General features: G+C 38.7%; 1 protein-coding gene across 1 annotated transcript in view; it reads left to right on the plus strand.

Annotated features, from left to right (window-relative positions):
- api5 (apoptosis inhibitor 5) overlaps positions 1–15,843 on the plus strand; it is a 48,855-nt gene continuing 33,012 nt past the window's right edge. The window contains exon 1 of the mRNA XM_039744270.1: positions 1–347. Coding sequence (XP_039600204.1) covers positions 276–347 — 72 coding nt within the window. The 5' untranslated portion in view covers positions 1–275. The remainder of the gene's footprint in view (positions 348–15,843) is intronic.

Consider the following 15,843-nt stretch of genomic DNA (forward strand, 5'->3'; position numbering starts at 1 on the left):
TCACGGTCTTTCTTTTCTTTCGGCGTTAATAGGGAGGGAAGCGGCCTAAAAGTGTTTGAGGCTGAGTTGAACGTGTTCGACAAAGTTAGCGAATAAATATATGGAATTGTACTTGGAGGGAAATACGCATACTTAAATCTGTAGCTGAAAACAATAGTAGAACCGTCATCTTTGCGCAGCCGAAGAGTCGCGAAGACATTAAGCAGAAGGAGTGAAATCACCAGAAGTCTTTGCAAGGAAAGCCTAGCCATTCCGCTGCCGTGCATTTTGTACTCATGGCGGTTACCGTGGAGGAGTTATATCGGAATTACGGCGTACTGGCGGATGCGAAAGACGATGTATGCAAGGTAAGTTCTCATATACCAGATGTTCGCCGTCCATGCGGCAGGTGAGGCGGCGGTGGCGAAGACAACAACGACGACGACGCCGACTACGACGCCACCGACGCTTGTTTTGGTCCGTCCAGTCATCGTGATTTACACCCTGGCTCCCGGAGTTGCTTACTGCGTTCGAAGCTGTGATTTGTTTAAATTAGTTTGTCAGATTTGTGCGAAGTTTCAGATTTGACAGGGTTTTATTGCATGATTTAAGAGTTATCTGTTAGGGGGGGGATTTGAACGAGTCAGTGGGACAGAGCGTTAGCCCTTAGGCACTCACAAAGTGGGCTTTACATCTTGGTGGGCAAACTGCCCTGGAGGGCGCTAATGCTGCATTTTACTTTTTTTTTTCTTTTGCCTCTTAATAAGATCCTTCATTGAAAACGAGACATTTAACATTTTTTTGGTTGAATTTGCACCAAATATTAAAGTTGCTTGTGTTGCTGGTGATCACAATGATCGGAACATTTCTTCCTAATCTGGTATCTGACAAGCAAATACAGATAGAAGTTATACAATTCTAGATTAGAAGATTTTATATATTTGGCATATACGCGATTGCGCAGTGCAACGGGAGTCGGATGTCACTGTGGCAAAAGCAGCTCTGTTAATGAGCATGAAACAAGATGTACTGTATAGCGCCGCGCAGAAGTATTTGCCCCTTCCCGATTTCCTCTAGTTTTGCTTTTTCATAACGCTTGTTTTTTTTTCTGATCTCCAAACTAATTTATTGTAATGCAAAGGACAACCTGAGTAAACAAAAGTAAGTTTTTTAAATGACCATTTGATTTATTGAAGGGTAAAAGTTTGCCTACTCGATTTGAGCCAGTTACATGCAGTCCAACATGCATTAACTGCATTGCAATGCGCATTTAATTTGGCACGGTTTTATTGTGCCATAATTAAAAACCGAACAGTGCTGTGTTTATTTCTGTGATTGTTTTTCACTATAGCATGTCGGTTTGAAATGTAGTGCAGAAACATATTGCAGTTTAATTCATGTCCATGGATCACTTGTCATAACTAAAAGCAATGCAAACGTATGTGGCTGCTCCCGTTGTATTGCATTTCGATTCATGACCACGCTTTAATCATGCCAAAAGTGAATACAATAAACTGATTATTCGGAATCAAAAGGTGGGCTTAGGTGGGTTATTGTGTAGTAATGAGGAATGGATATGGCAGGTGATCCTACATCTCATTGAAAAGGTGGACACTGGTGATGTAAATGGTGATTTTATTCTCTCCCTTGTTTAAAGAGGGGGGAAAAATATATAATGTACCTGTTTATTAATGGTCCTTATTGGCTCACAATTCTCCGAGAAATACCAATTTGGTCCATCTGTTAGGAGTAGGAGTAAAAAGCTTTTTATCAATTTTCCTAATTTTGGAATCTACTCTGAGAACTTGAGAGCTGTCCTAACTCACTAGGAGCTGCCAAAAGATGACATTCATGCAGATATCAGCTTGCACATCCTAGGAATGTTTTGGAAATTCTGGACAACAGTAAACTTGTAAAAACATATGTCTGAGACAGAAATGGTATAATATTCGTAACAAATCTTTTTTTTTTATTGTTTTTGTTACATGATATTTTCGTCTACACAGAGAAGACATGCGCTCTCAACCAACATGAAAGTGTTGGTAATGTTTTGGCCACTGGAAAAAAATATGACTTTGCACTAGCAATGGTTTGGGTATGTCACTACCAAGCGTTTCTCAAATTTTGAAGACCTTTATAACATGAGGTAATACACAGTTATTCATTTGCCCACAAATCCATGTGGTGTTACTATTAAAGCAAACTATTTTCATGCAAGTTGTCACACAAGTAAAGAACATGGCTCCACATGTGAGTCACAAGCAATATCACAATAGTAGATGGCTACTTTAGTAGCCAGCAAAATACCTGAAAAATAAGTGGGGCTGGATTGGTGACTGATTGCGAAATGTCACTCGGGTACCCTGAGTTTTGCCTCCATGAACCTCTCGGAACTTTCATGTCAGGTTTTATAAGCCTGGGAAGGTTTGAGAAGGCAGATGGCGACCCCCGAGTTATTACATAAATAGGGCCTCGCAGAAGTTTTGGTGTATCACAGAGAGGCACATTGGAAGACAATTGGGAACACTGGAAGAGTGACTGCAACTTTTAGCCACAGATAGTTTCGATAACTATTACTTTATGTGATGCTTTCCATGGTCAGAAGTAAAAGTACGGCTCTGGATCATTCATTGTTAAATACACAAGCCTATTATCAGGCTGAACTCCTTGTTCATTAGCGCATTTATATACATTTCAGTAACCTGATTATTCACAGCAATCTGATTTCTAAAATGCCATTGTAAACCTGATTATTCAGATTAGAGAAATCGAGTTATTGACTTCTGAGAAATGTGGTTAACAGGGGTAGATTTCTCTGTGAGTAATTTGATTGTGGCCACGTAAACCTCTTACTAGGTTCGTGTTAATGATTTTGTAGTCTCCGCACATCTGTTGCACCTTCAGCCTGCGCATGCATTTGCTTTGCACACGCTTTCAGTGTCCACAAAATACTATTCCAGAGCCAAATGTCTGAGCAATCGTATTGATTCTTCTCTTGGCCGAAATAATCTGTCTCAGTATTTCAGAAATAGCTAAAATTGTGTTGTTGAGCTGAATGTACAGTACAATTCTAAACTCAGCAACACAATCTCAAGAGCAGCAGGGTCACACATTAAAAGTAATGTGAGTTAAATGGTCCAATTACTTTTTAAATTAATTAGTAACCTAACACAATACTTGCCTTATTGATTTCAAAAACACATTTTTTTGTTGTTATTATTCCAGCAGCACTTGTTGTAAGGCAAGAAGCACAAGTAGCAGGTCCTTTGCAGGGCTTGGTTAAGCAGAAATGGTGTGCTGTGTGCAATCAGTTCACAGAAACCTTTAAATAGTCAATTTGAATAAACATTTATGAAACACAACTAAATTATTACAGGTGTTATGCTTATTTTTAGTTTCATGGCAGCTGATGATAACCATGAACTGCTGGCTTAATCAGGTTATTCACCTTAATCTGGGTAGGTATGTGCATGTAAATGCACTAGAAGTGTGTGTCTCGGTGCTCATTATTATATTACTCTTGGTATTGTTGTGATCAAATGGCAACAATTACATGTAGCTTAGCATTAATATTTTACCTTATTATGTTTGCCTTCTTCCACTATGTACTAGGATAATGAAGATGATGATGACTATTGTTGTAGTAAAGCCTTAGAGTAAGTATCAGAAAACTACATAATGTCAAAATGAGTGGTCATTTATGGCAAGGAATGTTGTAAAATAGCGGTATCATTCATTCCTACTCTTGGGTGTTACTAGGACTTGTTGGCTTAATAAATAATCTAAATTTAAATGTATATTTAACATACATATAAATTTAATTAATATAATATAAATCTATTGTTAAATATAATATTATAAATACGTCTTTTGTTTTATTCTGCGGTAGGACGAATTCTTACCCTAACATGACATTTAGTGCAATTCCAAGACGTAATAATGAGACGCTTGGTAAGTATGGGCTCAAGTTATCACAGAGTGTATGCATTAAAGATACGAAGAAACCAAGCTTGTTTTACCATATTCAGTGTTTAGTCAAAACTGCCTACAACCTACACCCTGACAAATCTACTGCGGTGGTTAATTTAACTTGAATAAAAAGGAAACAGCTTTAAGGTAAACTTTTTTAGCAAGACTGGAAACCTACTTTTTGCCATTCTGAGTATACACTCCACAGTCCACGTTGTCAGAGCTTCTGTTCACTGGCAGAGCAGGGAATGTTTAGAAATGGAACAGCCCTTACCCCTACCACTGACGCCTCTTGCCCCACCCTTTGACGGCACTCATTTGATTACATTTAGTTTTGGTATGATTAATGCGTGGGCTTTAAGCAAATGTATTGCATTTTGATTCGCTTTTAGTTACAACTTGCAATCTAGGGACATGGATTAAAATGCGATACACTTTTATATTGCATTTTAAAGTCACAGAAAATTTTTTGCTGTAGCTACAAGCAATCATGTTTTTATCTATGACATGATAACAATAAGATTCCTTCTTCATTTGGGTGATGTAGGTGTTGGTTATGGAAGATTATTTGTACCAAAATTGCACCACATGCATGTTTGTACATTACATGTCAATGTAGTTGACTCGTTAGACTGCATTCAATTTTAGTGCAATTATTATTCCATATTCAACACCTATATCACAAAACCATATGAAACAGGAATTGCCCCCTTAGTTACTCAAACGATAAACCAAAATTAAACAATAACATGTTAAAGACTAAACAGTCCCAAGCTTGATTGTTGTCTGCCCTATTGAATCTAAGCATCACTTCCATAGAACCTTTTAAGCATTGTAAAGTTGACTAAAACGTATCGACACACAGCAAACCATGCCTCAATTAAAAGAAATTCCAGAAGACCTGAGAAAGAAAGTTGCTTAAATATATCAGCCAGGAAAAGGTTCCAAAGCAATCTAACACCCTAGGACTCCAACAAATCACTGTGAGAGCCATCATCTCCAAATAATGAAAACGTGAAACAGCAAAATGACTCCAAGATGCCACAGAAAACTCATCTAGGAAATCACAGATTAGCCCAGCTGAACTTCTAAGGAACTGCAAGCCTCTGTTAAGCTCAGTTAATGTTTGCATTCACGATTCCATCATTAGAAAGACACTGGGCAAAAATAGTATACATGGTAGAGTTACAGGTGAAAACCACTGCTAAACAATTATACTAAATTTGTTTGAAGATCAGAAACAAGTGTCATGAATCTGGAAAAAAATTTATTCATGGCACTTCATGCAGTGTACACTCAGTCACAGTATATATACTAACAGAAACACTGTTTCATGTTTAGTTTAGAAGCTGAAATTTGGCAGAATTGTACATCTAGGTCAGTAGGTATCTGCTAAGAATAAAATGTTTCAATATCACTATTTAGGGGTATCTCCTTCCCATACAAAAAATAAACACCCCAAAATCTCAAAAACGCTTTGGTGAATTTGAATGACATTTGGTGACAATATAGAAAAAATAAAATTAGCTGGGGATAAAGGGGATTGGTGCTTATGTATATCCGCTTCAAGCACTGCTGTGCATATACTGTACATCTGCAAACTTTGACGGGACTACATCCACCTGACTAAAAACACTAAAAGAAATGCTGTACTTGAGTGAATGGTGTAAACAAATGAAAATCTTAAACATCTAATAATGATAAGAGATAAACCTGCACTGCTGCCTTATATGATGCCATTATAAGACACTGGTCAGTAGTGTGGGGCTTGAGATGGTGTTGAGAGGGATGACTGGTGGATGTGACATACCGAAATATTGGCTTCCAAAGACTTTGTGCAGTGTTCTCTGGAGGCCTCTACCCCTCAGACAGGTAAGTAAAAGGGTTGAACAGCATGGATAGGGCTGTTGCTGGGGAAAAAAAGATTCTGTGGAGAATGGACCATAAGTGGAGGATTGTAGTGCAATGGAATATTCTGATGGAAGTTTCACCAGGAAGCAGGAGTGCTCCAAGGCCGAAACAACAGAGTGGACTTGAGAGATTAACATTACTGAGCTCTGGGGTTAGAACTGGAGAGCAGCTTGCAGAGCCATTAGAGCAGTGCTCCAGACCGGGAACACCAGAGCGAGTTACAGAGGCACTTGTTGTGTACTCTGAGCCTGAAATATCAGAGCTTTTAATTGGTAACCTTCCACCCCTAATGGAAGGCAACAGCTTAATGTAACTAGCTCTCAGCCCATTAGTTTTACCAGTGCTTTGATTTATAATATGTGGGTCATTGGCTCAAACTCCAGTAAAGCTATATGCTATATTCATTTTCTTTACCCCAACATGGTAGTTCATGGCAATATACACTCAAATTTCTCATTATACTTAATTAGATTAGACTCGTCTTTATTTTCATTGTACAGGTAAAACAAAATGCAGTAGAGCATCTAACTCGAATGTGCACATAATAGAGTAAGGTCCAATAGACAATGGGAGCAAATATTACATTAAAGTGCAACACGCAGTAAGGTGCAATAAGGCAGCATACAAATGCGAATATCTGTATATTTGAATTTACAGGTAGTAGTATATACAAGGAGGAGTACCGTAGATCCCATTATATAAGCCGAGAATTTCGTCCTAGATTTTTGGCTTGGAGTTTGGGGGTCGGTTTATACAACGAGTATCGTTTCAGATTCAAGATTTCCAGTGTAATGCCGGTTTTGCCGATGAATATGGAAGTAATTAATGATGAAACCACAGAGCTGTCTTTCAGATGAAGAAGTAACTTTGCATGCCGGTACTTTAAATTAAATAAAGAATTTATTCAAAAAAGTGTTTTAGTTGTTGATTTTATTAATAAAATTTATAATAAATTATCGGGAAGTTTAAAATGAAATTTTTTGTTTTGATTTACGACCAACATCTTGCGTTACGAAACAGATGTGGTCACGTGTATCCGCTTGTGGGATTGTAAACAAACAACCGAGAGCGTTAGTACCGTCAGTCGGAGCCCAGATACATGCGTTTGTGGATGTAATTTCCGTCATTGCAGTGATTTACCTATATATATAATTCATTAAGACCATGCAAGCAAGACACAAAATTGCTAAGGAAGGAAGAGAAGGTAAAAGAAAGTGATAGCAATCGAAACGAAGATGGACTTTGTGTGGAAATATCTCCTCCCTTCCTGCAGCCCAAAGATGTCAAATTAAATGGTGAGTACAGTATGAAATTGTTTCTAGAATAGAATGCCTTTTATTGTCAGTATACGCATCTTCAATGAGATTAAAAGCAGCTCCTTCAGTGCAGTTCTGTATAGGGCTTGTATGGTTGTTTTTTAGCTTTAGCATAACGCCAGATCTGCGGCTCCGCTTCTGCTTTCTTTCCCTCCTCCGTCTGTGTCATCTCCTAGACCCGACAACAATCCACGGAGAGCCCGCTGGTCTCGCTATGTTGTCTGGGATGTTGTGCGTGTGAGGAAAAACACTCGAAACAGATGTCTGGCTCTGGACACCGATGTCTATAAGGTTCTGAATGGTGTAGCGGATGTTCGGCGAACCGATCGTGCACAAACAAGGACAAAAAAAAAAATACTAAAACAACAAAAAAGTGCACTGAAAAGGAGAGCCCTGAGCCGCTGCGACCATGCGTGCCGCCATGCTCCTAGCTTAATCGAAGTAGGCTAGGCACTTTTTATAACTTTTTGGTTAGTACATTAGAAAAATTATTGGTGTTTTGGTAAATTATGCACATACAGCCCTTTTTTATTATGAAAAGGTTAAGTAAGTGTTGCATTGGGAGGTTCGGAACGCATTATGGGTTAGCCTTTGCGAACGAATTAAGTTCGTAAGTCAAGGGTCCACTGTATTGCGTATTTAAGTTAATCAAATTTATAACGAGTCTCCGGAAATCCACCCGCTGATGTACCGTATTTGCGTATATAGTTTCAACACAAAGGTTTCATTTTACCAAACTTCTCCGCAATCACTTCCTGGTTTCCATCAAAAATGCCGGCAGTCTCAAATTCTTGCCGATAAACATTATAAATATACCAAGAGACACTTTTAAGGAAATTTAGAAAATTTTGCTTGGAGAAGGGGTCGGCTTAAATACCGTCATCGGAAATACATGTAATTTAGTAGGTAGAGAAGGGGTTCGGCTAATATACCGGGTCGGCCTGTATTCCAGGATCTACGGTATATGAATATGAATACTGATCAGTAAGTACGTATATTAATAAATATAGATTTTTGAAATGCATTGTATTTATGTACAGTATAGATGTATGTGATCAGATGAAAATACAGTTCGTTCAGAAGTTGATATTTAGAAAGATCCACTATTAAGTGGTAAGGGTTGAGAGTTCACAATGGTGATGGTGGTGTGAAAAAAATTGTTGCTGAGCCTGCTGGTGTGGGAATGAAGGCTCCTGTAGCCTCTCTGTCATTGGAGGAGGGTAAACGGTTCATGGTTGGGGTAAGAAGCATCCCTGATGATTATTAGAGCCCGTTGCAGACAACGTGTATGCTGCAGGTCAACAATAGTTGGCTGCAGGATGCCAATGATGTGCTGGGCAGTTCTCACCACCCTTTGCAGGGCCTACCTGTTGGCTACAGAGCAGTTGCCATACCACACCGTAATGCAGTTAGTCAATATGCTCTTGACAACGAAGTGGTAAAACCTCAACAGAATCTGAGTAGACAAGACAGGTTTTCTTTAGCCTCCACAGAAAGTAAAGTTGCTGTTGTGCTTTTTAACCACTCCACCTCGGCCCCATTTATATGGTGGGGAGCGTGTCTGTTACCTTTAGTTTTCTGGTAATCTACAAAAAGATCTTTGGTCTTTTTGGTGTTGATGGAGAGGTTATTGTCAGCATGCCATGTTTTTTTTTTTGTTCTTTATTTCGCCTTATACAATTTCTTGTATTAGGAAATTGTTTGTTTTTGCATACCCCTTGGAGTCAGAGCGCAGGGTCAGCCATTGTACAGCACCCGTGGAGCAATTACAGGTTAAGGGTCTTGCTCAAGGGCCCAGCAGAGTAGAATGTCTTTTGGCAGTGATGGGAATTCGAACCGGCAACCATCTGGATACCAGTACAGATCCTTTGCCTCAGAGCCACCACTCCGCTAGTTACTAGGTGCTGAACCTCCATTTTATAGGCTGACTCCTGTTTGTCACTGATCAGTCTTATTACCATTGTGTTGTCTGAAAACTTGATGATGGAGTTGGAGTCATATAAAGTGATGCAGTCATGGGTGAAGAGGGAGGAGAGGAGTGGGCTGAGTACACAGCCTTATGGAATGCCAGTATTCGGAATCACGGTAGAGGATGTGTGGTTGTCTGAGGGGCTGGTCGTCTGTGGGTGGGGTAGTTTTGGTTGCAAGTGTGTTATTGCTCTGATCAAAACAAGCGTAAAAATTATTTAGCTCGCCAGGAAGGGAGACATTTGTTGCTGAGGTTGTATTTACCTTCCTGTATTCTGTGATGGTATAGATCCCTTGCCACATACATCTGGGGTTGGAATTTTTGAAGTGATCCTCAATTTGTTGCTTCTATTTCTGTTTCACTCTCCTATTGCTCGATTCTCAGGTTGTCCGTGGATGTGCTGTAACTCTCGGCGTCGTCAGATCTGAAAGAGTGCTTCTGGTTAGGGAAGGCGTTAATCTGTTTGTGCATTGTAATTTCATTAATTGTTTGTGCATTGTGATTTCATTAATGCTTGTATTGATGTATTCTAGGACAGAAGAGAGAGATGTACCTTTCGGTGTCCACTTCTGAGTCCCAAGTAGCATTGGTGGCAAATAAGCTTCAGTCTGTGTGCTGAAACTTATGCTTTTAAGCAGAGTCTGCCTCTTTAGGCCAGACTTTCAAAATCCTCTCTGAAGTTCTCGCATATCTGTTAAGTGCTATGTGTTTAAGGAGCAGGAGCAGGAAGAGGTAATCTGATTATCCAAGGTGAGGTGTGCAGAAAGGTCTTGTAGGCTTTAGTAATGTTTGGATATATGTGATCTAAGAATCTGTCTCCTCAAGTGGGGCAGGAGACAGTTTGATGAAACTTGGGGAATACAGTTCTAAAGATGCAGTGATTGAAATTGCCTGCAGTAATGAAAGACCCATCTGGATATGCGGTTTGTTGTCTGCTAACAGCACTATGGAGTTGTTTCACTGCAAGCTTAGCATTGTAATCTGGGGGTACTTGCATGGCAGTAATATTAATAGATGTGCGGTGTAAGTAAAAGGGTCTACGCTTAAATCATCACGTGTTCCAGATGAGCAGACCAGTGGCTTTCTGTTACAACAGTGTCCACATACCAAGCATTGTTCATATAAATGCTCGGACCTCTGCCTTTAATTTTACCAGTGTTCTCTATTTTTCTGTTGGCCCTGGTAATTTAACCATGTTTCTGTGAAAATCATGATGTTGCAGTCCATAATACGTGTGTGAAGTGATCTAGATTCACAGTTTGTCTAGCTTGTTTGCCAGAGACCGAACATTGGCAAGAAAAATGCCCAACAGGGGTCATTGGTGTGGGTTTTGCTGAAGCCTTGCCTGAATACCTCCATGCTTTCCTTTGTTCATGATCTCGATGTTGCCGATGGACTCTTCCTATTGGTGGAGTTGATATGCTAGGCCACGGTGTTCTGGCTTTCTCTTGTGGTAGTTGAACGCTGTCCAATCCTGCATTTTTGCAAAGGGAGCCAGTGTTGAAAAGTTCTAGTTGGCTATGTGATTCATTCGCACTACTGCTAATTTGCAAAGACTGGGAAGACGCAGGTTATCCTGATCCAGACGCACTGCTGCAAAGCTGCAGCTTATTACTTGTAGTAATAGTTACTTTTACTTGTAGCAATTACTAATGATTACTTGTTTCAATTTAAAAGATTACACTTTTCTGTTAAAGTCACTAGAACAAGCAGAAGTAAACAGGAATTCATCTAGTGCAGGAATGTTTTCTTTGTGCATTTGTCTATAGCATGTTCAAGAGTAAACAACTTCAGTGACCTAATAGTATTATTCGTTACAATATTATTCATATCATGATCATACATTGTCAGTAGCAGGATGTGAATCCTCGGCCTAGGATTTTGAATTCCCAGGTCCAAAGCCTTAAGCATTACACCATGATGCCTGCCAATAGTATTAGCCTTTGGTATAAAAAAAAATGAAATTTAACAGAGCTAGTAGTAAATGTAAAGTGCAGATGCAACATAAGTGACATAATTAGCATAGTTTAAAGTTCACAAAGTAGCAAGATGCAGAGTAAAGAGAGAGTTTAAAATTCATATGGCATGAGAAAAGAAACTTCTTTTCATATTTGCAGTCTTGGCCATTTGCCTTAATGTAGCCCTAGTTTTATGGCTTTGGTGAAATTTGTCTGCCAGTCTCTGACTGGCCCTACACTTGCACTGATTAATGTAAACATCTTGCAGGCTTGGCAACATTAACTTGATGATCCATTCAGCACACCAAATCACTCTTTGCAGAGCTTTTCAGCTACCAAACCAGACAGTAATGGACCCAGCATCGCAGGGGAGGTTGATACAGCACTTATTTGCTTTCTGTACCAGCTATGGAGGTGCGAGTAGTCCATGTCCAGTCCTTAGAAATATGTACACCAAGATACCTAGAGCTGCTGACTCTCTCCACTGTAGACTCATATATCCTAAATGAGCTGTAAACTGTTTTTTCTGCTTCCACCTGAAGTCCACAATAATTTCATTATATTTAGAGACATTTAGGTCCAAGTTGTTAGACTGATGCTACCAAGACAGTGCCTCCGTCTCCCCCAGGTAGGCAGACTCCTCCTCATCGGTGTTCAAGCCAATAACAACCGTTGTACATCTGTGCATAGACTGTACAGGGAATACAACAAGGGACTCGTGACACAACCCGGTGGTGTGCCGATCTTAAGGATGATGGTGTTGGAGGTTATGCCAACTCTCCCCCTATTTGGTCTGTCAGTCAGGAATATATGTAACATAATTGTATCTGTCACTTACAGTGATGTTCCACTTACCACAAGTAACCTGCTCTTTAGTAGAGATGGAGGGTCTGCTTATGCTCGTAAGGCCTCACCTACAACACTGTGTCTGTTTCTGATGTAAATCTATTGTTATGTCTGCCAAGAGAGTATTATAAAGTCCGTGAAGAGATATTAGACCTGTTACCTAAGTGTAGTACTTGAATTGTGAGGTAATATTGCAAAAGTCAAATAGAGAGCACTTTATTTGTCCCAAGGAGGAAGTTTAGTTTTTTAAATAATATCAAACAACAAGAACAGCCCTTCTCAAATTCACATAAAAAGTTAACCAAAAAGAACAAAGGTTCTGGCTTGGCTAACGAGGAGAGCATTCCAAGTGAGCCACTTTGAAGGGGTATTACGAGGGGTATGAAGGAGTCCCAGTAGTGCTTTTTGGCACACGACATAGCATAAGTACTTAATTTTGAAAGAAATATATCAGGTAGACATTATTGGTATAGGGGCACAGATTGATGCAGGTGTTTTTGACCATTTCTGCCAAAGTTGTCTTTACACTGTGGGCTGCCATTTAAACTACCTATAGTGTACATAGAGGTTATGAGATGCCAGAAATTGAATGAGTTTTAATCACTTCAGGTAATTTTCTAATAGCAGGTTCCTTTGGCATACAGTACTGAAGGAAGCCACTTTTCCAAAGTATTGCATTATCTTGAATAGATATTGCCTACTGCAGTCCAGAACATCATGCATGATCGGGTCATCTTGTGAATCAATTGACAAGAACTGATCGAAATTTATAAGTATACATTTAATCCTGCATGTGCTCCGTTTAGAGCCAGAGGGTGCTAGTGATTTTCACAGCAGTGCTGCGTGTAAGGAAAGAAGTAAATGTGATGGACGTTTCGCTGGTCTTTTACGGGTGTCAGTCTCACAAATAACAAGAAGACTGCTGAGCGCAGTCCAGTAACAGAAGCCTATAAAAAAAGTTTCTATTTAGTTTTAATCCAGTTATTTGCTATAGGTATTTTGAAACCGGGTGATCTGGAAGCACAGCCTTGAGTCTTGAATCTTTGGCAGCTCAGGTTGGGAAAGGAGGATTAATGTTTTACTTTATAGCACATGAAGGAGTAAATATATTTTGTTAAGAGGTATTACTGAAACATTTCCGGTATTCAGTGTTAAAACAGGTAATCAAACACAGCTAAGCACACTCACTGATACCAGTCAATCCACAAATTCACAGAGATAACATGCAGACTCCATGCAAGCCCTAGTGTTGTGATGTAGTAATGATAGCTTTGTGCTGCAACTCTGCCGATGTTAAAACCTCTCTACTAAACTTGCCAATCTTTAACCTGATTAAGACTAAAAGGTGTGTCTCGTAATTGTCAGCTGGCAAACAGGCAATGAAAAAAAATGCAGACCTTATTGTCCATGTCACTCCTCCATTCTTTAAAGTAACTTTACTGCTCACACACACACAGTTATATTATAACTAGATTTAATAATAAATATTACAAAATGAACAGGTTGTGACACGGTTAATTTTTTCTAATACCCACCTTAGGATGATGCTGATGAAAAGTTAAGGACTTGAATAGTTCAACTAATCTTGTTATACCTATTCAGTTTCATTTGCAGGCCTGGAGGAATACAGTGGTGTTTTAAATAAGTGGGATTGACAGACTCGACAATAATTCCAGTTGACCAAGAATTCAGTGGCATAAGAACAGCTTAACCAGTTAAACATATACGTGTCTTGTGAAAAAAATCAATCCCGTCAATGTGCTGAAATTAAAAGTTGTTTTTTTATTTCCCCCTTTTTATCAGTTATATTCCTAACTTGTATTAACTTCACTCTCTAATTAATAAGCTCCTTTATAGTTTCTTGTCAAATATAATTTTAGTGTATCATTTAATTTTGCAAAAAATATTTAAAGAAATGTTTTTTGACACCTTTCATTCCAACTGGACCCCTTTGTTGAATAATGTTGTTCTTTAGATTTGATTATATTACAAATCTTAAGAAACAACAGTGAGGTGGGCAGAGGGATGTTTGTTAATGTAGCTGAGCTCACTTAATGAATATAACTACTGTAGTACATTTCTGAAACGTGAGCGGAGCATTACTGGTGTATCTGGATGGATATTATTAATGCTTAATAAAGTTTTGCACACATTTTTTGATTTTTTTTTCCCCATTAACTGAAAGCATCTGACTGAACAGGGATTTGACCCGAGGTCTCTAGAAGTGTAAACTGGCTTACTGGGTCGTAATTGTCATATATGCTAACCACCATGCAATAATTTACAACTCTGCAGCTCCATGATTAGTGAATATAACCACCTTAACCTGAAACTTGTGTCTTCCTTACCTGAAGTGACTACCTTATTTTTGAACTCTTTAATCAAAATTTCCTGAAAAATCTCAAAACACATTTTACAGCACTGCCATTAGGAGACATATTCATTTTGCAGATTCTATTATAAAATAACAGTAATAAAAGCAAATACACTCATTTACCAGTCAAGCCTAACGAGTATTTTTTGAGTGTTCGGTCACCCAAGCAGTCTGTGCCAACAGTTGTGTACTCATATTAGCCAGCCTCTTCTTATGTTTTTATTTTTTGAAAACTCTATTGATCTAGATATGGTATGTCATGCAGTATCAGTTGGAATGGCCTGCTTTAAATGTGAACAAGTCACAAGCCCTCAGTGATGTCTGTGGTAATGATGTCAGTTTTATATTGTTTTGCGTTCCAACTGTATCAGCAGCATTTGCTTCTGTAGCACATTTTCATACACTGGATGTAGCTCGAGAGTGCTTCACAAGATGTCAAACGGTTACAAGAAAAGAAAAACAGATTAAAGTTTGGTGAGAATAATAATGAATAAATAAAATACAAAAAATTGAACTTATAATAGAAAAGTGGAGTCCTTGTATGTAAAATTATTTAAGTCTCTTAAGATGAGGTCAATAGGTTCAGATGAGTACTTTGAGAGGGATTTTATATCATTTAAAATTGAAGTCCCCATAATCAGGCTGCTGAGCTTTTGATGGTAGAACGTATATCTTTATTTTTTATATATACTTCCATGAGATCCTACATTATTACTTATTTGGCTGTCAACTTCATCCAAGGCATGTTACAACATTTGAACTAACTTGCTTATGTTCACACAGTGTGAGTAGCAGCATTTGAACCCACAGCCTCACATTTTGATTTCCAAACCCTTAACCACTACACCGCACTACCAGATTTCTTGGATTTTAAAATCTCTAACCACCCAGGCAGTCAATCATTCAGTACAACAAATCAGAAATGTTTACATTTACATTATGAATTAAGTTCATAATTTGCATTTGATATTTTCATTGTGGTTTGTGCATATTATGCTGAACATTGAAAGGCTCTGCTATGTATTTCTTGCTCTTTTTTTTTTTTTGATTTGATATACTTTATCACTCATAAGGGGAAATTGTCTTAATTCATGACCTTTGAAGGTCAGAGCATAAGGTCAGCATTTTAATATAGCCCCTGGAGCAATTCTCAGACTTGTGCAAACGTTTGATGCTTAAACTTGAGAATACATGCTGCACATTTGAAACATCACTTCCCAACGCTTTTTATAAGGATGCCTTCTCCTTTCTCTCTTGCTTGTCCCTTTCTGGTGAAGTCCACACCCATGCTATCCTCTTTCCAGGATAAAAAATACCCTCACACCATGGACAAGTAAGCACCTTAAATAGAACTTCAAACTCCAATTGGTTGTCTACCACTTGTTTGTGATGGTATCTAAACCTTGTAGTAAAGTTAGTTTCAAAAAATGTAGGCATTCTTGATAAAATGCATGTGACAGAATCATTGTTTTATTACATTGCAGGATGTACAGTTTCACTAATCTTGACAGTTAATTTTCA

The sequence above is a fragment of the Polypterus senegalus genome, chromosome 1, assembly GCF_016835505.1.
Source record: "Polypterus senegalus isolate Bchr_013 chromosome 1, ASM1683550v1, whole genome shotgun sequence".
Classification (NCBI taxonomy): domain Eukaryota; kingdom Metazoa; phylum Chordata; class Cladistia; order Polypteriformes; family Polypteridae; genus Polypterus; species Polypterus senegalus.